This window comes from Mustela nivalis, assembly GCF_964662115.1.
Source record: "Mustela nivalis genome assembly, chromosome: 20".
NCBI classification, from domain to species: Eukaryota; Metazoa; Chordata; class Mammalia; order Carnivora; family Mustelidae; genus Mustela; species Mustela nivalis.
Window position 1 is genome coordinate 27,028,299 of NC_139039.1, and position 25,375 is coordinate 27,053,673.

Genomic DNA, 25,375 nt, shown 5'->3' on the forward strand with positions numbered 1-25,375 from the left:
TGAACAGGAAACTTGGACTTTATCCCAGGAGGCCTGGGAAGGCATCTGTTAATGCTGGGCAGGGGAGTTTGGGATCTATACGTTAGAAGGAAATCACTCTGGCGGCCATGTTGACTGAACTAGAGGAAGCAAACGTGGCAGCTGGTGGCTGGGAAGCTGGAGGGGGACGTTGGTGGCCTGGGCTCTGGCTGTGGCAGAGGAGAGAGAAGTGAACAGATTCCAAAGATAGGAGGGAAACTCAACCCGACGTGATGACTGGATGTGGAGTTCAGGAGAGGAAAAGGGACCGGCCAAGGGACAGCGGTGGACATGGGGAGGCAGATGGTGAGTCTCCGGGGAGGTAAGGAGATCTGAAAAGAAAATGGGAGCACTTTCCCTTCTTTTGCATAGGATACCCCTGCCTACATTAAGGAACTCCGAAGAAACCTTCAGGGTAAGTGGATCTTCTCTAATAAGAGAAAAAGTTGGTGATTGAGACCGGCGGGGGTGGGTAGAGAAAGAAGGGAGGGAAGAAACATTGATGTTTCGATATATTTATATATTTGGGGAGAAAGAGTTTATTTATCCAATGATCTTCTCTCCTGGGGTTCCAGGGTGACTAGAAGACCCTACAGAGGGCCTTTTAAGAGGCTGCATGTTGATAGCTTTCTTCCCAGACCTCAGGTCAGTACCTCAGCTCTGCACCTTCCTCCTTAATAAAGATGAAGTTCATGTGTCCTGGCAAAGTGCGACCAGACATTATATGTAAAAACAGACCACAAAATCTTTTTTGGAAGAAGCTTGCAAACCACAGCAAACACCTCATGCCCCCAAACCACCTTCAGGCACAACATAAATTTATCGTATGTTCTCGTTCTCCGCATCTCTTTGTTACTACCCACAGGACTGTCCTCAGAGGAAGCATTCGATGCTTCTTGGGACTCACTGTTTCCTAAAATCCATTATCCTCCAAAGCATGATCAGCTTTCCTGGTGTTTCTCTCTGTAATTCCTAATTGAACAGATGCAAAAATGCTGTCTCACTGATCAGTGTTCCTTTCCTACCAAGAAAGCAGATAACACCATCCAACTTTCAGTAGTTTTAGAATGCCTAAAATTTCTCTTTCAGTTTTTAATTGCATTCGAAGAAATGTTTCACTCTGAACCAGCACTGTCCCTCTGAAATTACCGATACACCCATGAAATGCCTCCCCCTGCCCCACCCCTATAGCCTCGGGTCAGCGCACATGTTCGAGCCATCATTGGCCCGGGGCTCGGGATCAGAACAGGTACAATTCAGCTCTAATTCGACAACACCCATGTTGCTCGGGTCCTTCTGACTGAGCTGTGCTACAGTTCAGATGAGGTTCCGATGTATTCCTGTCTACCTCCCTCTTAACTGGATGTCAGAGGAGGAAGGGTCTGTGAGATCAGGGACTCTTCACGCTTCCACCAATTTATTGTTGGTGGCTCACGGCCAGAATATACATTTGCAAATGACCCTCCCTGCAATTTGACTTTTTCCAGAACAACTTCTCTAAGTGTCCAGAACTGTCCTCCCCGACTTCCCCCCAGTTTTGCGGAGGCTCTATGGGCTGCAGCCGTGGCTTGGACATCGAAGTGGGACAGAATACATCCCAGAAGTACGGAGCCGCGTTGTACCTTGGAGTCCCATGGCCTGTGTGCCTTCTCCCCGTGGCTACCCTCTAGCATTTCTTTTTCTTCACTAAGTACATTTTAGGTTGTGTTTGGAAAGCAACGGGACTAGGTCACAGTTTTATATTCAGACATACATATGAAATAGGAATCCTGTTTATGTAGAAAATGAAGTCCTGAGGCGCCTGGGTGGCTCAGTGGGTTAAACCTCTGCCTTCGGCTTAGATCATGATCTCAGGGTCCTGGGATGGAGCCCCGCATTGGGCTCTCTGCTCAGCAGGGAGCCTGCTTCCTCCTCTCTCTCTCTGTTTCTCTGCCTACTTGTGATCTCTGTCTGTCAAATAAATAAATAAAATCCTGAAAAAGAAAAGAAAGAAAAAAGAAAATGAAGTCCTAGTGTTTAGTGAGTAGAAATGAAACTCTTCTATTGCAGAAGACCTCTAGAGCCCCTGGGTGGCTCAGTCTGTTAAGCATCTGCCTTCTGCTCAGGTCATGATCCTGGAGTCTCTGGATTGAGCCCCACATCTGACTCCCCCCTCAGTGGGAAGTTTGCTTCTTCCTCTCCTTCTGCCTCTTTCCCTAGTCATGCTTTCTCTCTCTTGCTCGCTTGCTCTCTCAAATAAATAAATAAAATCTTAAGAAAAGAAAAAAAAAGAAAGAAAGACCTTTACTGATGGACCTAAAATAACAAAACAGTGATAGAGGGGAGGGACTTTCATTTTGTCAAAACTTGCAAGAGAAATACTGGATTTAAAAAGTTTCATCATATTTATAAAGTTTTAACTATTAGATTTTCATTTTTTTTAAAGATTTTATTTATTTATTTGACAGAAATCACAAGTAGTCAGAGAGGCAGGCAGAGAGAGAGAGGAGGAAGCAGGCTCCCAACTGAGCAGAGAGCCTGATGCAGGACTCGATCCCAGGACCCTGAGATCATGACCTGAGCCGAAGGAGGAGGCTTAACCCATTGAGCCACCCAGGTGCCCCTATTAGATTTTCATTGACTCTTGCCTCTAAGCTACACCTTATAAATGAGGCCTGTCAGGAATAGAGAAATTACAAGGCGCGCAGGTTCCCAGCTCTCTTGGGGTCCTTTTTGCTCTGCAGCTCAGTGCAGAGTTCCTGCTCCATTTCCCACCCCCCTTTGCTGTGGCTTCGGTGACTTTCCTGCTCTCCCCCAGGCCCCCACTGGCACCACACTGCCTACTGCCTCTCTCCTGCTTTGCTTCAGCTCTTCCCACAGTGCAGAGGGCTTGGCAAAGTTTATCACGGAACAGGTGTGCAGACCTTCGTCACGGCTGCTGCTTATCTGCCAAGCCAACCTGAAATGGCTGGGTCCCTCGAGTTCTCACCCAGCCATTCTCTTCAGTGGGTGGCTCTTTCCTCTGGCTCCAGTTTGCCCGTCCACGTGCACACTCGTGTACCCAAGCAGACATCCTGTGCACACACACGCATGCGCTCCGGGGTCAGCGTGGCCGATGCACAGGGGCATATGTGTGTATCTACCTTCCTAGCTGCACACGTGTAGACCCCCACGTTCTGGGGTTTCAGGCTATCTGATTAATTAGTCTTTTTCCCCCCCCTCCTCGCTGTGCTCTGAATCATTTGAGACACAGATGTAGGTGTCAGGTGGAGATAAAAATGTCTGTTTTGTTACTGATCCGAGGATGAAGAGGTGGGCTTGCAACACTTGACCTTAAACTTATCCAGAAGAAGTACAGGAAGAGCTAGAAATCTGCCAACCAGCCTAGTAGGGATGCTTGCTTGCTCCCTGTGGGCAGCTTGGCAGCCAGAGAGAGAAAGGGCTTCTGTGGCCAGCTGGGTGCCTGGGCCCAGCTCCCGAGCACGGACCGCCCTTGACAGCTGCAAACCAGGAAGGGAGCGCGAGGGGTGTCAGAAGGATTCCTCCAGGGATGTCCCTTCCACACGGGGGACACACATTCTTAAGTCACATTCTTAAGACACATTCTTAAGCCAGGCCCCTGGCCCCTGGAGAAGTAGATAGCAGGACAAGCAATCCGAAAAGGGCGGAGAATGAGGACTGAAGGCCAAGACAGCAAGGGAATGAGCACTTGGGGCAGGGTCCCTCCAGGGCTCAGCCTTCACCTGCATCAGGGGTGGAGCCTGGAGCCAGCAGTGGAGCGGACAGGGGAAGAGGAGGACAGATGAAGGGCTTGTGTGGGGAGAGTGCAGGGGTGGGGGGAGATGCTGAGAAGAGCAGAAAGCTGCATTAGAGAGTGTACGTAAGGAATACTGCATTTGTTTATTTGTGTACCCCATGTTCCAAACAACGATGGGCTCCAGACAGGCACTGATGTGTAATTGGAGCGAGAACGTGGGAATGCAGGTACAAGAACTGTTGTAGGATAACACAAGGCCAGCTTTCTGTGCAGGGGAGAGTGTGAGACATGGTACTCCAAGGTTATCGGGGGGCTCCGAGTAACAGTCACAGCTGGGAGAAGGGCCCACAGCCCTCAAATTGACTATGTGCTGGAATTAGAGCTCCCTATCCCCACTTGCCCTAAATGGAGGTTTAAGATTTGTTTGGGGTGGGGGGTCAGATTTTTTTTTTTAAGATTTTATTTATTTATTTGACAGAGATAGAGACACAGTGAAAGAGGGAACACGAGCAGGGGGAGTGGGAGAGGAAGAAGCAGGCTCTCTGCCAAGCAGGGAGCCCGATGTGGGGCTCCATCCCAGGACCCTGGGATCATGACCTGAGCCAAAGGCAGACACTTAATGACTGAGCCACCCAGGTGTATTTTTTTTTTTTTTCCATTTTAACTTTTTATTTTTTATATACATATATTTTTATCCCCAGGGGTACAGGTCTGTGAATCACCAGGTTTACACACTTCACAGCACTCACCAAAGCACATACCCTCCCCAATGTCCATAATCCCACCCCCTTCTCCCAAACCCCCTCCCCCCAGCAACCCTCAGTTTGTTTTGTGAGATTAAGAGTCACTTGTGTTTAGTCTCCCTCCCAATCCCATCTTGTTTCATTTTTTCTTCTTCTACCCACTTAAGCCTCCATGTTGCATCACCACTTCCTCATATCAGGGAGATCATATGATAGTTGTCTTTCTCTGCTTGACTTATTTCGCTAAGCATGATACGCTCTAGTTCCATCCATGTTGTTGCAAATGGCAAGATTTCATTTCTTTTGATGGCTGCATAGTATTCCATTGTGTATATATACCACATCTTCTTGATCCATTCATCTGTGGATGGACATCTAGGTTCTTTCCATAGTTTGGCTATTGTGGACATTGCTGCTATAAACATTCGGGTGCATGTGCCCCTTTGGATCACTACATTTGTATCTTTAGGGTAAATACCCAATAGTGCAATTGCTGGGTCATAGGGCAGTTCTATTTTCAACATTCTGAGGAAGCTCCACGCTGTTTTCCAGAGTGGCTGCACCAGCTTGCATTCCCACCAACAGTGTAGGAGGGTTCCCCTTTCTCCACATCCTCGCCAGCATCTGTCATTTCCTGACTTGTTGATTTTAGCCATTCTGACTGGCGTGAGGTGATATCTCATTGTGGTTTTGATTTGTATTTCCCTGATGCCGAGTGATGTGGAGCACTTTTTCATGTGTCTGTTGGCCATCTGGATGTCTTCTTTGCAGAAATGTCTGTTCATGTCCTCTGCCCATTTCTTGATTGGATTATTTGTTCTTTGGGTGTTGCACCCAGGTGTATTTTTAATGATTGCCTCGACATTTTACTTTTTATCTTGAGGTAGCCCCAAGGTTTGATTCTTTGGGAGAAAGGATGGAGTACTAGATAATTATTATTACAGTAGCTAACATCTCTTAAACATTCACTGTGGGCCAGACACTGTCTAGAGTTCTTGGAATGTACCAGTTCACTTAATCCTCCTAGCAACCCGTAGGAGGTATATGCATTTTTAATATCTCTATTTTACAGATGATGAAACAGACATATTGAAGCTTAGTCATTTGTCCGAAGGCACACAGCTCATGTGCAGCAGAGCTGGAATGCGAATCCAGGTAGTCTGGCTCCAGAAGCCACACTCTGAACAACTAATGATGCAGAAAAGAGGGTAGAATCTGGCTCAGTCCAGTCTTGGATCTTTCTCGTATGAAAGGATCAGAACCCCATCAGGTTAGTTCTGAGTTCAAACCCTGGATTTGGGGTCTGCATTTAGCTGGGCCCTCAGCAAGAGTTAATAGCCTTCACCAAGCAGGCCAAGCACCATCTCCTGCTGCCAGACCACAGGTAGAATTTCTAGGCAAAGGCAGAGCCATTGCTATGCCTGACGACCCTCAGAATGTTTGGAGGTTATACCATGGGTTTCCAGTTGCCTCTACCAGTGATTTCTGGTCTCTAGGAGGGGTCTCGGGGCCAGAAACAAGAGGTCTAGGGCAGATGAAGAATTCATCTAGTCATTTAGTCACTCCCCAAATGTTTATTGAGCACCTACTAAATGCTGCACGTTGCCTTCTTCTTCTTGGCGTGTTACTGTATGCAGACACGCATTACCATGTTCCTAGGAATGCCATACGTTTGTGGGGCCAGTGAAGACAGAGCTGCTCCTCCAGCTTCCGTGCCGGGTATGTAGCAGCCCAGATTGGAGGGCCCCCACGGATACGTGGACTGTGTTTGTTCAATAACGCTTGGAAGCACAAGTGAGCTCTGTATTACCACCCTCTCGGCAGGGGCGGCTGGGGAGCCTAGAAGCTCCTACTTCTGGCCCTACAGAGCCACAGGGACCGACCCAGAGCACCAGCCATCAGCTTTGTTCCTCAAGCCTCTGGAGAAAACCTTTGATTTCATGGGGATGATTATTTTTATTCTTGCCCACTCAAGGATGAAGCCCAAGAAACAAGAGGTTGCCCCTTTCAGAGGCATCACAATGGGTCACCTCCAGCCAAACCCACTGTTTTTTGTTTTTTGTTATTTCTGGGTTTGGTTGAGCCTCTCTTGGAAACCATTACTATACAACTTACTTAAAAGAAAGAGTGGAGGGATTGGGCATAAGAGACTCAGACAGAGGGGGGAGGAGGTGGGGGTTTGGGACTGGGAGGCTGGGAGTAATGTGTTGTCAGAGAAAGTGCAGGAAAGAACACTTTAAAGTCACAATCTGATTTGAATCGATTCCATTTTGGAGTGACATTTTTAATCTTTTGCAAAGTCAGACTATTCCAAGTTTGACTTTTGGCCAAGCCTGGAGAATTGGAACTTGAGATGAAGGTTTCTGAAAAAGACACAACACACACGCACACAGACACACACACACACAGACACACACACACACACACACACACACAGAGAGAGAGAGAAAGAGGGAGGAAGAGAAAGGGGAGGGAGACTTTTATCCTAAAGTCATTGTAAATCCAAAGCAGGGTTTTATCCTCCACAGTTAAATGAGAAAGAAAAAAAAAAAAAATCAAGAATACCAACATTTGAGGTACAAAGACTGTCATGGGCCAGTGGAAGTTTGCAAAATTATATGTAAATGACCAAAGTTTTTACTGTGGTGGCCCTGTGCATTCCCAAAGCTAATCCCAAAGAGAAAATCTACTTAGTAAAAGAAAGTTTTGTCTAATTTGGTTAACAGTTGAGAAGTGACAAAAATGCTGAATATATTAATAATTTATATTTCCAGGGTAACACTATATCTTTAATGCTTCACTGCCAAAGGGAATTCAGATTGGCTTAATGCTCAGAGAAAAAAAAGCCTGAAAGGCCTTCTTCATATTCTGTATCCAGCGCTGATGAAAATGGGTGTAAGACATGTGTTCCAATAATAGGCACCATGCATTCTCCCATTTCTGCATAATTCACCTCCATCCCATACTGCGCAATGTATGTTTGTGATCCAGAAGGCCTCCTGGCCTGACATTTGCTTTCAGGCTCCTGCTCTCTTAGTTCGAAAGGGGACAAGGTATTTTCATCTCACATTTTATAGATCAGTATTGTAGTGATGTGGAGTAGATATTAGGACAAGAACTCCTTACTTGCAAGAACTTTTCTAAAGTTTATCGATTTCCTGTGCCCCCTCCACGCGCTTTTAAATTTCACTTTATGGGCAAAGTAATGAAGACGGTTTATTTTTTGTTTGTTTTCTTTTCTTTCTTTCTTTCCTCCCCCCCCCCCCCCCCCCCCCGCCTGTCTCTGTATCAATCAGGTTTGATGGTTTACAAATTACAGGTCATCTATTCCATGACCTCAGTGAATAGTCTCCGGTCTGAGCTCCCTTAAACCCTGTCCGCAGAAATGGAATAAGTTAATTTATTGTCCTCCAGCTAATCTGGGAGAAGACAAGTCATTGTAGTTCGGTTAGATGGCCTCTGGAAACAGGAAAACATGCTACATGATTTCGAATTATTTATTTAAAGGGTATCGGAGCTAGGGAACAAAAAAAGGAAATACAGGAACAAAGGGGGGAAAAATCAATGAAGGAAAAAAATTCTCCAATCACCGCAAACCCATCAGCCTAGCAGCTTGGATACCTTGTTCATTTTACCCTACAATAGCAGGCTCATTTTGCTATTGGGGCCTTTAGAAAAACATTTTTGTTTGCTATGTCAAATGTATCGCTGTGTTGTGGGTAGGGCGCAGATCCGGTTGGAACTGAAAACCCTAATCTCCAAAAGTTCACTGGCAGTCTCTCCTCTGGGCCCTGAAAATTTTCCTCACGACGTTCTGGGTTGAGCAGAAGGTTAAAATCCAGCCTCCCTCTCTCGGCAATGGGGGAAAGGGGGCCTTTTTCTAACCGGGCCTGTGAACCTGGACAGACGGCCCAGCGTCTGGACCCCATCCAGCGGCGGATGGTGGGGGGTCTGCCGAGGCGGCAGTCCCCCGCGGAGTGCGTCTCTGGACCCGATCGCTGCCGGCTCTTCACTCGGTTGCCTAGAGTCCCTGAAGCTGAGCTGATCTGTGCGCAAAAAGGCAAGGCCAGCTTCCCTGAACCCTCCGGCGGCGCCCAGTAGTTGTCATCCTAAAGTAACAAACTTCGCCGTATGTTGTTTTTGATCCAAGGCTCAGAAGTTACTTCCTCTCCCTATTCTGTTTTTCAGAGACGTGTTAAGGGCGTAAAGAGTCCCGCATCCCGGGGGGTCTGAGCTGCGGCGCTCTCCAGGCCAGCCCGCGCGTACTGCGCGCGCGACCCCCGGCCTTGTCTCGCGGTAGGAAGGGCGACCGGGTCGCAGCTGGCGTAAGTCCGCTAAAGCCAGTTTGGGGCGGGTCCTCGGTTTGCATTTTCCGAGAGTCATGGACCTATTTCTTCGCGCGCGTCCTGCTCCGAGGCAAATGCCCAAGGTGCGCACCTGTCGCGTGCGGGTCTGGAGCCCTGAGGGAGCCACGACTTCCCGCCCCGAAACGAGGCTCTATTTAGACTTTCCTCCCTCCTCCTCAGACCCCGCGGCGCCCCCTACCCCCACGTCCTGAAGATCATCACCTTGGCCCTATCAGACTCGCGCCCTCGACACCTCCAAGCGTGGTTGTGAAGGAACAGACGGTAACAAAGAAATCCATCTCTTGGGTCTTTATCAGAAATTGTTTATTGGCAGGGGGGAGATCTTCCAGGAGACTAATTTGCTCTTGGCTTTCTCCCACCCAGTTTTTTGTTGGCACAATATTTACACCTGTACAATATACAGTATTTCTCCTAAGCAGAGCCCGAAGCTTGGGGAAATCTGGCCGGCGAGGCAGCGTCAGAGCACCGGGGGGTGCTGGGAGGGGTGCAGGTTGAGGGCGTTGGGGTGGGCGTGGCCAATCAGGTTGAGGTAGTGCCGGTCCAGCCCCTGCACTGGCGCTAGGAAGGGGCTATGCTGTTGCGCAGGGCTCGGGAGCGGGACGGGCGCGCTGGGCAGGTAGGGCAGTGCCGGGCTGCGGGCGGTGCTGTGCGGCCAAGGGAAGGGCCCGGGGGCAGCACCCTGCGGGAACACGGAAGCCTCCCCGGGGCTGTGGCCCGCGAGTTCGGGCCCGGCTGGGTGTAGCTGATAGGAGAAATCCGGCTCCGGGAGCGAACCTAGCGGCTGGAAGGCGGGCTCGGCGCCCAAGCGGGCTTTGGACTGCAAGAAGGCGAGGATGCGCGCGTACTTGGTGTCCTTGGTCTCCATCCGCTCCACGGTGGTGAGGTAATGCACCAGGTTCTTCATGCACTCGTGGTAGCCGTAGTGGAAGTAGTTGGCGAACTCCGTTAGCAGTTCTGCTGGAGGGGCGAGTAAACCCGCAGAAAGGAAAAACAAAAACAAACCATGAGCAGCCCCTTCCCCACCGGGAGCCCGACATGTGTGCCAGGCACCTCCCTCCCGTCACGGGTTTTTTTTTTTTTTTTTTTTTTGGCCAGAGTTCCCATTTGATGCTTGTCCTCTCCTACCCCAGTCTGGAGGCCAGAAAAGCACAAGCAAACGACCTCCTTCTCCGTAAGAACCAGACCCCACCCTTCCCACCTGAGAGCAGGCGACGGATCCAGCATCCCCAGAAACCCCCGCCCCCTTGCTGACGTAGGACGTCGCCCCCCACCCTTGGCCGCATCCAGAGTGGAGACCTCTCCTGCAGGCCTTCCCCACTGCCACCCCCATGTCTCCATGCGGCGAACTCTCCCTGCCCAGGTTCCCCTTTGCCCAACCCGCGCCCACCTTTTTCCCTTCCCCGAGGAAAATCAGCCGAGTGCAGGGCTCTCAGGTACTGAACCGTCATCTCCAGGATCTCGGCCTTCTCCAGCTTCCCGGAACTCTGCAAAAGGAGGAAGGGCTCCTCGCAGCTACCCCGCAGGCTCAAGCCGACCCCAGCAGTCTGGATGCGCGGTTTTATCTGGAGCAGTGAGCAGGGCGCCGCAGTGGACCTGCGCAGAGGGTCGCCTGGGGCTCACCTGGCGCTCGGGCCCCCAGAGTCTCCAGACCCGCTGCATCCCTGCCGAGAGTGGCAGCGGCGGATCCCCAGCGCCTGGCTGTGCAAGCTCGGCCTCTGACATTACCTGCTTCGCCAGGGCCATGGGCACAGTCTTGCCCAGCTCGTTCAAGCAGCGGTTAATCCGGTCCCTCCTCCGCTTTTCTATCACTTTGTGGGAAACGGGGGTTCTCTGCAAACAGAGGTTTGTACGTTTAGGATAGTGTTGCCTAGGGAGTCGTCAAAGGCATGGCTGTAGCTGCGTGTCAACCGTCTTCCCAGCCCGCAAAGCTGCCCAGGGGACCCCCCCCCAAGGGGTCCCTGCCCCTCCACCTAAGGGTTAAATGAGCTCTGCCCTCCCACGCGCAGGCTGGTGCGCTCCTCTTCCAGCTGCCCTACCCGGCCGGGCCACGCCGTCAAGCTGAGCGCCAGGGCACTGGGGAGGTGGCCACCAGCCTGGGCGTGGGCTCCTCCTCAGTTAAAGAGTTTCCTCTCTCTAACCTCATTCCCTACTCAAACCACTCAAGGTTCCTCCGCACGAGAGTCCCGCGTGCCGCATCCCTGCCGTCTGTCCAGCCAGGTGGCAGCTGGGGGAGTCAGACGCCCCCACCACCAGGGCGCAAGGGCCGCCTGGGTTCAGCCGACTCACTTTGCGTTCCTTGAGCTTGTCTGACATCCTGGTCAGTACGCGCCCTCGGGAGAGGCGGTGGCGCGAGTCACCCGTCCACTTTCCGCCTCGTGTGCTTCCTCGAGTGTCCCAGGTAGACTGCCGCCTCCCAACTCCGAGGGACTGCCTTATAAAGCGGTCATCTAGGGCTCCAAGTGCATTCACGAGTTGAATTATTCCATAGGATTAGGGGAGCTGCGTTTGGGGGATGTATGCATTCAAGATCAGTTTTAAAGAAGTTAAAAAAAAAAAAATTAGCAGCCGAGGGGGGCGAGCTGGGGGCAGATCAGCTTTGTTAATCCACGTGGCCCTTCAAAGGACACGTGATCGGCGGGGGAATAACATTTGCATGGCAACAGCCCAGGCGGGAAAAGGAGGCGGTAAACTGGGGCCGGCGGGCGAGCGAGCGCCTGCAGCAGTCGCAGGCGCAGAGCGCCGGAGCGCAGCGGCCGCGGGCACCGGGGGGCGAGGACCCTCACAAAACAGTGTCGCCTCCTTTAGTCCCACCGCTGAGTCTCACACGATTGCCTGTTTACAAATCCCAGCAAGCCCGCAGTCCCAGCGCCGAGTGCGTTTTAAAGCCTGTCCAGAGTCATTAAAGTAATTAAGTAAGCCTTTAATAGGCTGTTCCGCCGGGTTCAAGGGAGAGCTCTTGGAGACGGAGGCGCCCCGTTTGTTCCCAGGCTTTTCTCACACGACTTGGTGACACGTCCATCTCCCCCCTTTTTGTTTACACCGCTTTATTTGTCCGGACATCCCGGCAGGTGTGGGGCTGCGGCTGGCACACGAGGCTCCCGCCTCGCCTCGCCCCTCCCGCGGGTCTTTGGCACGCGACGCTCCCCCCTACTCCCTGACCACGTCGCTTGCTTTCTTCTCTCCCCCCCTCGGGCTCTCTCTTCGCGGGGGGAAGAGGCTCAATTTGTAGCCTATTATCCTATACGAAAATGTCCATTGAAAAGTATGAATAGTTTCATTGGGCTAAATTTTAATAATGCCAGAGGGTGGGGGAGGAGAAACAGGCAGGCGTGTGTGTGTGTGTGTGTGTGTGTGAGAGAGAGAGAGAGAGAGAGAGAGAGTGGGGGGGAGGGCTGGGAGGATTGGGGGGGCAACATGGAGAGGAGTGGGCCGAGAAGAAAAGGGGGAATGCAGCTGGCCCAGGCGAGCATTATACGACGTCACCTGCGAGAGGGGGCGCCTACAGACCCCTATTCATTTGCCTAATTTTGGTCAATTTAACAAACTTCAGGAGAAATTATTGTGGCTTTGTCAGGGAGGGTGAAGCCTTCTGATCGAATTAACAGCATGTTTTGATCCGGTAAATGTCATTAGAAAGGGAGAAACAATCGCGCTTAGAGTGCTCTGAGTAATGCGCCCAAGTGGAGACGCCAAAGCGCACGGCTCACAAAGGGAGCAAGTAGCTGCCACAGGGAACTTTTGTACCCGCCCATCGCCCAAGTTTTGACACAAAAAGGCATTATTTCATACTTGAATACGTTTAATCCAACGATTGTCTATTTTCTGCAAACATATTTTCACAGCATTGTTAACTTTTTATGTCCCCCTTTCGCGGGCGCCTTTTCTTAACGTTTGGGGGCGGGAGAGCGCAGACACTTTGGGCATCAATATTTGTCACTGAAAAGGGCTCCGTGAAGTTAGGGAAGTTGATCTCTTTTTTATGGTTTTAGAGAGCGAATATATCGGGGGAGGAGGAGGGAGGGAAGGCACGAACAGAAACTAGGGAAGAAATTTGCCGGACGGGCCCGAGGGGAAGGAGGGGGGCGGCGGCGGCTGGGAACTCTGTCTGCCTCCTGCGCCCCTGCGGGCAGCCTGGCCGGCGGCCGGGGGGCCTCCTCCCCCACCCGCAGGGCTCGCTCGCGTTTGCAGCCTTGGACCCGCACCCCGGGGGTTCCAGGCGTGCGGGATATAGGTGGGATGTGAGCTTTCTTGCAGATGGAAACTATAAAAATGACTTTGGTTTTACTACCTGCTCTAGAGCCACCGAGCTGTCACCTTTTTCTGATCTCTTCCATCTGAGAACAACGGGGACCTTCCTTGCCTTCGATAGCTTTCCCTCCTTCTCTGCCTCCCCACCTCACTTACATTCTCTCTACTCTGCTAGGCCATAGCAGGGCCTGGGCTCTCCCTTTGCGGGTCGTTAGTCCTCAGGTGAAGTGGCTAGGGAGGGGTCCCCGCTGGCTGGTGGGACCTAGGGGACTCCTAGGGCGCAGAGGCAGTTTGGGTGTTGTGCCTTGGGGAAGAGGGCAGCCCACCCGATGTGGCCTGGGAGGTGTGGGGCTTGGTCGGCCCGACGCACCCCTAAGGTGTCTCTTGGTCTTGCTTTCAGTCTCGGTGGGACGTTTCTTTTTTACATCACGCCAGCTTGGACACGACCCGCACCCTCCCGCAGGTCGCTCGGCCAGCCGCGGGTGCCCTCTCAGGGGTTGTCGATTTCAGTACATTCACTCGCACACAAAAGGATTAAACACAAACCCTTATCATCCAAATTAACTAACGTGAATGGGTAAAAGGGAAGCGCGCACACTTCTCACCCCACCCCACCCCCCTTTTAAGCCAGCGGACTAGGCGTTGATCCTCTTACTGCTGGTGTTAACCACCAGCTGCAGGCAGGCACCTTCCGCGGGCCAAATTTCATTCTGTGCAAACTGTTTAGTTTCCCGTGTTTGCTCTAGGAGCTGGGCTCCCCAGCCTGCCCAAGGCTGTAAGTACCCGAGTGTGGCTTGGCAGGGGGTCCAAGTGAAGGTGGGTAGGTGGGTGGAGGTGGGGTGCAGGCACGTGCTTGCTCAATGCGTCGTCCCCCCCGGGTCGGCAATCCTTTCTGGGAGAGAGGGTATGTCTGGCCTCACCGGGTTCAGGGGAGGCAAGGACTGTATTCTGTCCCAGCCTGAAAGCTCCAATCACACTGCCAGAAAGTACCTGGCCGGGACCCTCATGGCCATCTTCCCTTGAATCCTCCTGGGCAGGATTGATAAAGTTGATAAAGTATTCCCTGACCTTGAACTGTTCCCACCCAGAACCAAGCTGTGTCCTCGTCTTTGAAATGGAAACCACAAGTGTATTGACTAGGCCACGAGGTGGCCTAAAATAAGACTGAAGTGCCCAATTCAGTGTTGTTTTGCCCAGAAGTTTGTCCTGCAGTGGCTCTCTGGTGATTCTGTTTCGTGGGTTCTGCACCTGTGTGTGATATTTTCATTAATTTCATGTTCTGTTTTTTTCCCCTCATCTCGAAAAGAGCTTCCCTCTCCTGAAAAGGCCACAGTACTTTCTCATGAGATTTGTTAAACTGACCCAAACTGGGGGCGCCTGGGTGGCTCAGTGGATTAAGCCGCTGCCTTCGGCTCAGGTCATGATCTCAGTGTCCTGGGGGTCCCGCATTGAGCTCTCTGCTCAGCGGGGAGCTTGCTTCCCTCTCTCTCTCTCTCTCTGGCTGCCTCTCTGTCTACTTGTGATTTCTCTCTGTCAAATAAATAAATCTTAAAAAAAAAAAAAAACTGACCCAAACTGGACAAACATTTGGGGGGGGGGTGTTGGATACTCGTCTCTCAAGTAGTGTCACCTGTGCTTGCTGGCCAGCAGGGTCCTCTCCGCGTGCGGGAGACTGAAAAAAGGGCTCTAAGCACAGAAGTTTCTTAACATCAGAATCATTTCAAATGAGGCAAACATTAGCCTCAAAGCAAACCTAGGAAGACTACTTAGAAATTAGACAATGCTAACCAAATATTAGTCCTCACTTAGACTCCTAGCATCTGAAGACCTTTGTGGAGAACACGGCTGTCACAAGCAGAATATGTATGTTAGGGTTGTGATCATTGCTTTTTTTTTTCCTTATAGAGTTGACCTATAGGTTCCAAACACTGCAAAGAAGGACTCTTAGGGGTTTCTTCCCAATTCTAGAAACTGAGGGTTTATGGATTTGGGAAGGGGAAGAGGAAGTGAATAGAACAAGAAAATGTAGTGACTATTTGGTCATTTTAGCCGAACTGCTCTAAGACAAAGTGTTCTGGGTGGTTTCAGAGCTCTCCCTCCAACACTAACCTCTAATGCAGAGAGCAGGTTTTTCTAGTTTCATTAATGGGACTGGGGATTGAATCAAGTGAGAAAATGTGAGTCTTTGCCAGAGAGTGGAGAAGACGGGGCTCTGGCGGACCCTCCTCCACTTCTTGGGACCAGCAAGAGGAGGGACGAAGGGAGTCGAATTCCTAGACTCTCTTTCTGAGGTCAATAGCGTCACAGGATGTGGGATGGCAGGTGGTAGGATGCTTCCTCTGAGAAGAAACTGAAAGACCATCAAATCCAGCACACCATTTTACTGCGGGAGTGTCTGAGGGGGTGAGGGGAAGACCTGAGGCTGCTCAGCGGTGCACACCAAGCTCCTGGCTCAAAGTGTTCCCCTGCTTGTGGCTTTGCTGTGTGGCCTCCAGGGCCAGCTGCTCCGGCTTCCTCTCTGTTACTGTGCAGGAGAGTCTAGTCAAGGGCGCTGTGACGTAACGCTGGCAAGCTTTCTGTAGGACATCCGGCTGCCTGCCGTTGGCTGGCGTGACTGTTACTGGAGGCATCAGCTGCGTCCTTGGTCCCACTTTGCGTGCTCCTCCTTCTCACAAGTGCTGTGATGGCAGCATGTTGTGAATCCCGATAGGAGCCAGAAGTTGGGAATACCCAGCAGAAAAGGACATGGCCCATGGGCTGGCACTCTAAGAAAGGAGAAAATATTCTACTGATGGCCCCAGTCCAGTAGCCTCAACACAGTGGTCACGACCTATGCCTATTCCAAGCAGGCATGTATCGGGTACCCTCTTAGGCTGGCAACTTCTCTGGACTTTTCCTTACTCAGCACCTCTGCTTCCTCACCCTGCTCTGATCACCAGTAGTATTCTTAGTTCAGTGATGGCATCCACAGGAAGTCAGTGGGAGGGTCAGTGCCTGTCCATGCAACCTGAAGATGAGGAGGGCCAGTGTAACTGCAGTCGCTCCAACCATGAAGACGCACGCAGAAGGTGCTGGAAGGAGTCCAGAGACTTGGGAAACCTGTGCTCATCATAGATTTCCCAGGGCTTTGTCCATATCTCCTTTGTTCTCGTTTCTGAAGCAGTCTGTTCTGTGCTTTCTGTTTTGCCATACAGTACCTGTCAGTCTTTGCTGACCGGGCCAGCAGCTCTGAAACCACACTTGCTACTTAGCACCACCCTTTATCCAAAGGCTTTTCCGCTTCTTTCGACCCTCATGGAAATCCTGACACGTCACACCTGCTACTGGAATCACATGCCTTCAGAAGTTGGGTTGGCTTTGTTTTAAGGAAAAACAAAGTGCTCTAATCCCCTGCTACTCCAACTGTATGTCTCAGACCAGCCACCTGGGAGCTCATTAGGAACACAGAACCTCCGGCTCCGCCCCAGACCAAACTGAATCTGAATCTGCATTGGAACAAGGCCCTCTGTGGACTCCAGTGTACTTCCGAGTGCCCGGAGCACTGCTCCAGCTGAAGCCGGAAGCACCATTTGGTATTTAACAACTGACGGTGGCATGATGGCCCAATCCCAGGTAGGAACGGCTACCCCGGGCGGGCGGCAGCAGGAGAGCAAAGGAAGAGGGGACTTCCAGGCTGTTCTAGGTGGTGCGCCTTAATTGCTAGCTTGAAAGGCTTCTATGAACAAAGGGGGCTTTGTAGCTCTGCTTGTCCAGATATTTTGTAGGACATTTGCACTACTTCCCTTGAGTGAGGTCTCCTATGTGCAAGTACTTGTTTGCTTCCTGTCTATGTAGTACTTGAAAGTAGTAGATGCTCTCAAATGTAGTTTTCCCCATTTGTTTTGTTGAATGAAGTAAAAACTGGGAGAGGAGTCCTGAGGATTATTTTGGCATCCGTGCTCGAGCTAATTCCATAGGCAGACCCCATGTTGTCCGATTTTACCATTTATTTTTGGACTTTAAAGAGAACTACAAGAACTAGCGGGGGAGTATAAATATAAACACTGAGAAATACTACTTAAAAAAAAAAGATTTTATTCATTTATTTGACAGAGAGAGAGAGAGAGATCACAAGTAGGCAAAGAGGCAGGCAGAGAGAGAGGGGGGAAGCAGGCTCCCTGCTGAGCAGAGCGCCCTATGCAGGGCTTAATCCCAGGACCCTGGGATTGTGACCCAAGCCGAAGGCAGAGGCTCAACCCACTGAGCTACCCAGGCACCCGGAGAAATACTACTTTTAGGAGATTGCAGGAGAGATGAGGCTGTTGCCTTTCATATTTGGATGTTAGCATTGCATCGGAAAGTGTGTTGCAGATGCCGTGAACACTGTCCTTTATCTTTGATTATTCTCAGCAACTGGCTTTCTTTTGGGTTGATAATTACAGCTTTTTGCTCTTAGTTAACTTGAGTGGATCCAGAAGTTACCCCTGAGCAGCTTTGCCTCATAGCTTTGGTTTTCCTATAGCCTGAAGATTTCATCTGTTCTATGGGGTAAATTTGCACAGAAAACTAGAGGTGTATGTTACTGAAGACAAGAAAGTATTGTAAATTACAATACATGACTGAGAACTTGGGGAAAAGATTCAGGTTGGGGAGACATGGACATTATAGCAATGTTAATAACAGTTCCATTGTATGGGCTGTAATCACGGAGGTCTTAGGGTAGGTCACCTGATCCCATCCATGCCTAGAGGTGACAGGCCAGCTCTTCCTCTTCCTCCCTGTCCTCTCCATGCATTCACCATTAGATCCAGCATTCACTGTGTGCCAGACATTGGATGCAGTGGCATCCAAGCCACTGAGAAAGAATGTAGGGTATCTGAAGACTCTGTAAGTTCTCATGGGTCAAAAGAAGGACCCTACTAAGGGGACAGCCCTTCTGGGGGAGACCTTCATTTGTAATCTGCCTGTTTGTTGTCTTCCACTTTGTACCCCACTGCTTAAGGTTTCCATCCACTCTATTTCTTTACATTAATCTTACCGATGAGACCTGAATTTGAGGAATTTTAGCTTTTTTGCAATGGGTTTGCAGCCAGAACACAGGTGTAATGAAAAATGGTGCTCAACCTAAACCAAAATGGGAAAGGAAAAGACTCAAATCAACATCATCATCCCTGGACATGTAGATTCCGGCAAGTCTACCACTGCTGGTCATCTGAGCTACAAACGTGGTGAGATCGACAAAAGAACTACTGAAAAATTTGAGGAGGAGGCTGCTGAGATGGGAAAGGGCTCCTTCCAAGTGTGCCTGGGTCTTAGAAAAACCGAAAGCTGAACGTAAACACGGTATCACCATTGATACCTCCCTGTAGAAATTCGAGACCAGCAAGTGCTATGTGACTATCACTGATGCCCCAGGACACCGAGACTTTATCAAAATCATGATTGCAGGCGCATCTCAGGCTGCCTGTGCTGTCCTGGTTATTGCTGCTGGTGTTGGTGAATCTGAAGCAGGCGTCTCCAAGAATGGGCAGACCCATGGGTAGGCCCTTCTGGCTTCCACACTGGGTGTGAAAGAACTAATTGCTGGTGTTCGCAAAATGGGTTCCACTGAGTTGTCCTACAGCCGGACAGTATACAGTATGCAAGGAGATGGTTAAGGAAGTCAGCACCGACATTAAGAATATTGGCTACAACCCCAACACAGTAACTTTTGTGCCAGCATCTGGTTGGAATGATAACAAAATGCTGGAGCCAAGTGCTAACATGCCTTGGTTCAAGGGATTGAAAGTCACCCATAAGGATGGGAATGCCAGTGGAACCACACTGCTGGAAGCTGTGGATTGCCTTCTGCCACCATCTCGTCCAACTGACAAGCCCTTGCTTCTGCCTCTCCAGGACGTCTATAAAATTGGTGGGATTGGTACTGTCCCTATGGGCCAAGCAGAGACTGATGTTCTGAAACCCAGCATACTGGTCACCTTTGCTCCAGTCAATGTTACCACTGAAGTCAATTCTGTTGAAATGCACCATGAAGCTTTGAGTGAGGTCTTCCTAGGACAGTGCCAAGAAGACAATGTCTTCAGTGCCAAGAAGGTATCTGTCAAAGATGTTCGTCGTGGTAGTGTGGCTGGTGATAGCAGAACATGATCCATCCGTTCAAGCAGCTGGCTTCACCACTCACGTGATTATCCTGCATCTTCCAGGCCAGAGCAGTGCTGGAGATGTACCTGTGCTGGACTGTCACACAGCTCATGTTGCTTGCACGTTTGCTGAGCCAAACGAGAAGACAGATCGTCGTTCTGGAAAAAAGCTACAAGATGGTCCCAAGTTCTTGAACTCTGGTGATGCTGCCATTGTTGATATTGTTTGTGACAAGTCTCTGTGTGTTGAGAGCTTCTCTGGCAGTTTTGAGGTTCAGGACATGAGACAGACGGTTGCTGTGGGTGTCCTCAAAGCAGTGGGACAAGAAGGCAGCTGGAGATGGCTTGGTCACCAAGGCTGCCCAGAAAGCTCAGAAGACTAAATGAATATTCTTTCCAATACCCACCACCCAAGTCTTACTCAGTGGTGGGAGAACGGTCTCAGAGCCATTTGTGTCAGTTGGCCATTTAAGTTGAAGAGTAAAAGACTGGTTGCTGATAACAATGCATCGTAAAAACTTCAGAAGGCAAGGAGAATGTTTTGTGGACCATTTGTGTTTTTGTGTGTGTGTGTGGCAGTTTTGAGTTATCAGTTTTTAAAATCAGTAGTTTGTAATGGAAACAACTTCACCAAAAATCTGTCACAGAATTTTGAGACCCATTAAAACAAAAGTTGAATGAGAGAGAGAGGGAAAAAAAAGAATTTGAAGAATTTGAAATCCCCTCCTTTAAAAATTTCATCGCCTCTTAGAGCATTAGGGACTGTCCTTAGGGTGAATTGATCTAACTCAACTTGGGTCCTCTGTAACACAAAAAATTAAAGGATGCTGTCAAGAAAATAAGTTTTGATTAACACGGAGTATAATTTTGGAAGACCTGGTGTATTCCTTTCATGTGGTTGCTGTAACAATCACCATAAACAAATTACCATAAACCCAAAACAAGAGAAATTTATTGTCTCACAGGAGGCCAGAAGTCTGAAATTAGTAGTGGTGGGGTGGGGGGGTGGGGTATGGAGGGGCGGAAATCTGGTGTCAGCCAGGCCTCCCTCCCTCTGGAGGGCCTAGAGCAAGATCTGCTTCTCGCCTTTCCAGCTTTTTGGCCCAGCACTCCCTGACTTATGTTTGCTTTCCCCAATCTGTGTCTCCAGGGTCAGCCCACCTTCTCCTCCCCACCTGCCCCGCTCACCTAAGGATACCTGTGCTTATATTTCAGACCCACCTCATCAATCTCCCTACCTTAGGATGCTTACCTTCATCAAGTATGCAAAGTCCTTTTTGCGGTGACATTTGTAACATTCACAGGTTCCAGGAACTGGGACGTGGTTGTCTTTTGGGGCCATTATTTAGCCTCTCAAACCTGGTGAAGTACCATAGTGAGAGCTCAGACAGCCTCTGCCCTGAGGCCAGAAGGGGCCAGAGAGCTGGACCAGAGGGAGTGGGGGCGTGGAGAATAGAAAAGCACAGTTTCCAACCTTAGCGGAGCTACCCCTCCTTTTTACCTTCCCTTTTCCCTTCTCCCTCTTCCTCCTCCTCTTTTTTTTTTTTTTTAATATTTAATTTATTTATTTGACAGAGATCACAAGCAGACAGAGAGGGGGAGGGGAGGGAAGCAGGCTCCCTGCTGAGTAGAGGCCCCCCCCCCCATCCCCTCCATGCTGGCTCGATCCTAGGACTCTGGGATCATGACCTGAGCCGGAGGCAGAGGCTTTAACCCACTGAGCCACCCAGGCACTCCCCTCTCCCTTTCTTATCCCTTCTCCATCACAGGACTACTTGCTCCCAGGCCTCAGGATTAAAGCTGCTGTGTTTAGGGGCGCCTGGGTGGCTCAGTGGGTTAAGCCGCTGCGCTCAGGTCATGATCTTAGGGTCCTGGGATCGAGTCCCGCAGTCCCGCGTCGGGCTCTCTGCTCAGCGGGGAGCCTGCTTCTTCCTCTCTCTCTGCCTGCCTCTCTGCCTACTTGTGATCTCTCTCTCTCTCTGCCAAATAAATAAATAAAATCTTAAAAAAAAAAAAAAAAGCTGGGGCGCCTGGGTGGCTCAGTGGGTTAAAGCCTCTGCCTTCGGCTCAGGTCGTGATCCCAGGGTCCTGGGATCGAGCCCCGCATGGGGCTCTCTGCTCTGCAGGGAGCCTGCTAACTCCTCTCTCTCTCTCTGCCTGCCTCTCTGCCTACTTGGGATCTCTCTCTCTCTGCCAAATAAGTAAATAAAATCTTAAAAAAAAAAAAAAAGCTGCTGTGTTTAGGCTGCAGAATGAGTTAGGTCATCTCTGGTTTATAACCTATGCCTTTGTTATCGCACACACACACGCGCGCGCACGTGCACACTCACACGCACGCATGTACACACGCGCACACGCATGCGCAAATGTACGCACGTACACACGCATGCGCTCTGGCTCTGGTTCGGACCTAGCTAATTCAGACGCAGTCTTTCTTTTCCCCTCCCTCCTCGAACATCCTTCTTCTTTTTTTTTTTTTTTTTTAATTTTAAAAACTTTTTATTTGAACATCCTTCTTATTGGCCACAGGTCTTTTGAAAACGCCGTGCTCACGCTCGCCAGCCCCTGGGATTCCGGGAGATCTGGATGTGAATCCCGACCCTGCGTTTGCGGAGGTCCTGGGCGAGACGCTGCCCCGCCGTTTCTCCTCCGTGAAGCAGAGCCGCTACCTCCTTCCTCGGCTTACTGAGGGTTCTCAGCGAGGTCATGTTCGGGAGGTTCCTGCTGCCGCGCCAGGCCCCGAGCAGGTGTGCCCGGGGCCGACCGCCGCGTGGGTTGATCCTGGTAGAGCGCCTGCTGTCTTCCTGGAACAGTGCTGACCCTCATGTGACGATGGAGAGCAGAACCCGGGCGCTGCCTCTCAGGAGTTTATTGAGTGAGGCAGACCCGGGAAGGGACTCTGACACAAGCTGGCAGGAGGCAGGTGATGGTGAGAGGAACTCCGGAGGACTTCCTGGAGGAGATGATGTGAGAATCGAGTTCTCAGTGGTGAGTGAGTGTATTGTTTCCTAGGGCAGCCACAAATGCGATCACTCCAAATAATGGAAATTAATTTTACATTTTGGAAGCTAGAAGTCCAGAATGGAGAGGTTAGCAGCGCCGTGGGCCTTATGAAGGCTCGAGGGGAGATTTTGGCTCTTCCAGCTTCGTGTGGCATAGGCAGTCCTTTGGAGCAGCATAACTCTGGTTTCTGCCTGTCTTTACATGGTTGTCCACGTGACATTATAAGGACATTTGTCGTATTTGTCATTGGATTCAGAGCTCACCTGGATAATTCAGGATGATTTCATCCCAAGATCCTTAATAACATGTCCAGAGACCCTTTTGTAAATAATGGAACAACCACAAGTCTGGATGGACGTAACTTTTGAGAAACCACCATTCAACGCACCACCATTCAACCCTAAGGGCCTAAGGGCATGGAATGGCTTTCTAGTTTGGGGAAACCACAAGTTAATCTTACGAGACCAGGAATTTCAAGGAGGACTGAGGTAGGGAATAAGTCATGGATGGGCGACAGGCTTGGTGCAAAGCAGTTTAATTTCTGTCACAGGTGGAGGTAAAGATGCTGAGGTCCTGCATGGGAGGTAGAGATGGCTGCACGTGTTGGAGAGAGAAAATCAGCAGGACCTGGGGAAGGATTCAGCGTGGCCGGAGAAGATGGGGGGAATTGGCTACACAGTGACCCCACTGAGATTAGCAATAAGGGAAAGATGTAAGACGGGCATGGATACGGGGCAGGAGGTGCAGAAGATGACTGATTTAATTGGGGGCCTATAAATGCTAAGGCTTATGAACACCCATAACTGCTAGGATTACTAAGAGCCATGGTGCAGATGGTTCCAGGAGAGACTCAGAAAAGGAGTGTTGTAAGCGTATCAGGTGTTGAATTCAGACCACATGCCAGGAAAGACCTTCCTCTCCATAAACTACTGGGGATGGGGGCGAGGGGTGGGGGGGGGGGCATGGGGTGTGTCCCTGTAGCAGGGATCCACACAGAGCCCAGGCCACTGGCATCCTGCAGAGGGCAGTGGTGAGTGGTGTGCTGCTCTTCTTTCTCCTGGGTTAGCAAGAGTAATGGTCAGCACATAGCCAGCATTCCTCCCCTCCCTTCCACTAAGTGCTTTCCAGTCTCTGCTCATTGAACCCCCACAGTGAGATGAGTATCATGTTTATTTTATGGAGAGGTGTGGGGAATTCAAGGACACTTGACCCAAGGGCATAAAGCCATTAAAGGGTACAGCTGAATACAAATGAGGCTGACCTAACTCCAGCACCAGCCCGCTTTCCAGCAGGATGCCTGGCTTGCTGTAGCCTTGATCCCTTTGAGATCAGAAGTCAGAGAAGAGCACTTCTCAGCTAATAACTCACACCCACCATCCAACAACCAGATGCAGCTGCTACTTCACGAAGCAGGAAGGCAGTTCTCAGTATGCCCAGTGACCTTGTAGATTTATTCTCCTTACAGCCCCCAAAGGTGCAAGTTAACCTACAATCATCAGATGTTTGAATTCAGTTTTCTCTCTCTTCATGTCCACATTTCTGATACTCCAGTTACATAGCAATAACTCCTAAGCTCCTATGCACCAAAGCCTTTTTGATAGCACACATCCCGGGGTCCCATTCCAGGCTTATTAAAAGGAGTATCTGGAGTGCCTTGATCTCAGCTCAAGACTCTTGATCTCAGTTCAAATCTTAATCTCAGGGTCATGAGTTCAAGCCCCACATTGGGCCCTATGTTGGGCATGAGCCTACTTAAAAAAAAAAAATTCCCATGGTGTGGTCCTTGGATATGGATCTTTGATTCTGATGCAGTGGTCCCTAACCATTGTTACAATGGCATGTCAATGAAGTGAGGTTATGATGAGCATGGGTTTTAAAAAATGCTTTGTCATTGGTTCTGATCCATTTCTTATCTGTGGCCTTTCTTCTTTGAATTAGGCCAGTTGATTCTCTCTCCCCTTACCCTCTTCTTGGGTCAAGAGGAAAGTCTGTGTGATCAGTTTAAAGCTTGTTTGATTTGCAAGCCTCGTTTGAGAAAAGATAAACAGTATTAATTAGTATTAGGGATCTGCAACCACAATGCTGGGCTGGTTTGGACAGATCAGGGGTTGGCTGGTGCCCTCTAGTGGCTGGAACGATTCAACAACTTCTAGTTCGTGTTGACCCACGTGGGTTGCGGGTTTAAAAAGAAACAAGCCTGTTTGCCTTGGACTTGCTGTTTGGATACCAGCTGTGTCTTGCTAGGGTGACTCATCTCTCTGGCCAGAGTATTTTTCTTTTTCTTTTTTTTTTCTTTTTAAGGTTTTATTTATTTATTTGACGGACAAAGATCACAAGTAGGCCAAGAGACAGGCAGAGAGAGAGGAGGAAGCTGGCTCCCTGCTGAGTGGAGAGCCCCATGCAGGGCTTGATCCCAGGACCCAGAGATCATGACCTGAGTCAAAGGCAGAGACTTTAACCCACTGAGCCACCCAAGTGCCCCTGGCCAGAGTATTTTTCTGTATAAATTGGAAGGGGCAGAGAAGGATATTAGTGAACAACAGGCCGAAAGCCCATACAAAGGGCTGGCTTCCCAGGGAGATGTGTCACATGTGAAGTGTAGGCAAGGGGGCAGGTACACCCAGCACGGAGCATCGTAATAACCCCGCCACAGCACCCGCCGAAATGGGAGCTCTCTGAGATGGGGACTCTGGCTTATTCATCTTCGTGTCCTTAATATCTGGCACGAGGCCTGGCGTGGAGAAAGTCTACAAATAAATATTGAAAGAAGGGAGGGCAAAAGGAAGAAAGGCAGGTTTGGTGAACTTGCTGCTCTTTGCTCAGGAGGTGGAAGGTCAAGATTAAGTCTCGCAAAGTGGAGCTTAGCCCTGCACCGCGCTCCCATCAGATACAGGACTGGGGTTGGGAGGGTTGTGCACAGCTGCTGAAGGGCCCACGCAGCCCTGCCCAGAAGAGGAATCAGCCCCTGGATCCTGACACCAGAGGTTTGCAACCCTTCTGAATGCTTTGTCTTCCAGCGTCGGTGGGGTTTCTCCTGCCCGCTGACTTCTCAGGCTGTCCTTACGGCAGTGTTGGGCACAGCTCCTGGCTGGGCTCTCCTGCCACGAAACCTGGGCTCTGGTTCCCGCTCCCCACTCCTCT

At 50.3% G+C, this 25,375-nt stretch overlaps 2 protein-coding genes across 3 annotated transcripts in view; one reads left to right on the top strand and one right to left on the bottom strand.

Annotated features, from left to right (window-relative positions):
- CENPU (centromere protein U) overlaps window positions 1–25,375 on the top strand; it is a 627,562-nt gene that overhangs the window by 337,292 nt on the left and 264,895 nt on the right. The window lies entirely within an intron of this gene.
- HELT (helt bHLH transcription factor) lies at window positions 9,214–11,256 on the bottom strand. 2 transcript variants are annotated; one of them, XM_082715774.1, is made up of 4 exons: window positions 11,151–11,256; window positions 10,590–10,694; window positions 10,252–10,348; window positions 9,214–9,818 (listed from the first exon to the last, which is right to left on the bottom strand). In XM_082715774.1, exons 1-4 carry the CDS (start codon window positions 11,175–11,177, stop codon window positions 9,322–9,324), a joined length of 726 nt encoding a protein of 241 aa, XP_082571900.1. In that variant the 5' UTR covers window positions 11,178–11,256; the 3' UTR covers window positions 9,214–9,321. The 2 variants fall into 2 exon arrangements, with proteins under 2 accessions (XP_082571900.1, XP_082571899.1); XM_082715773.1 differs by having other exon boundaries at window positions 9,214–9,821.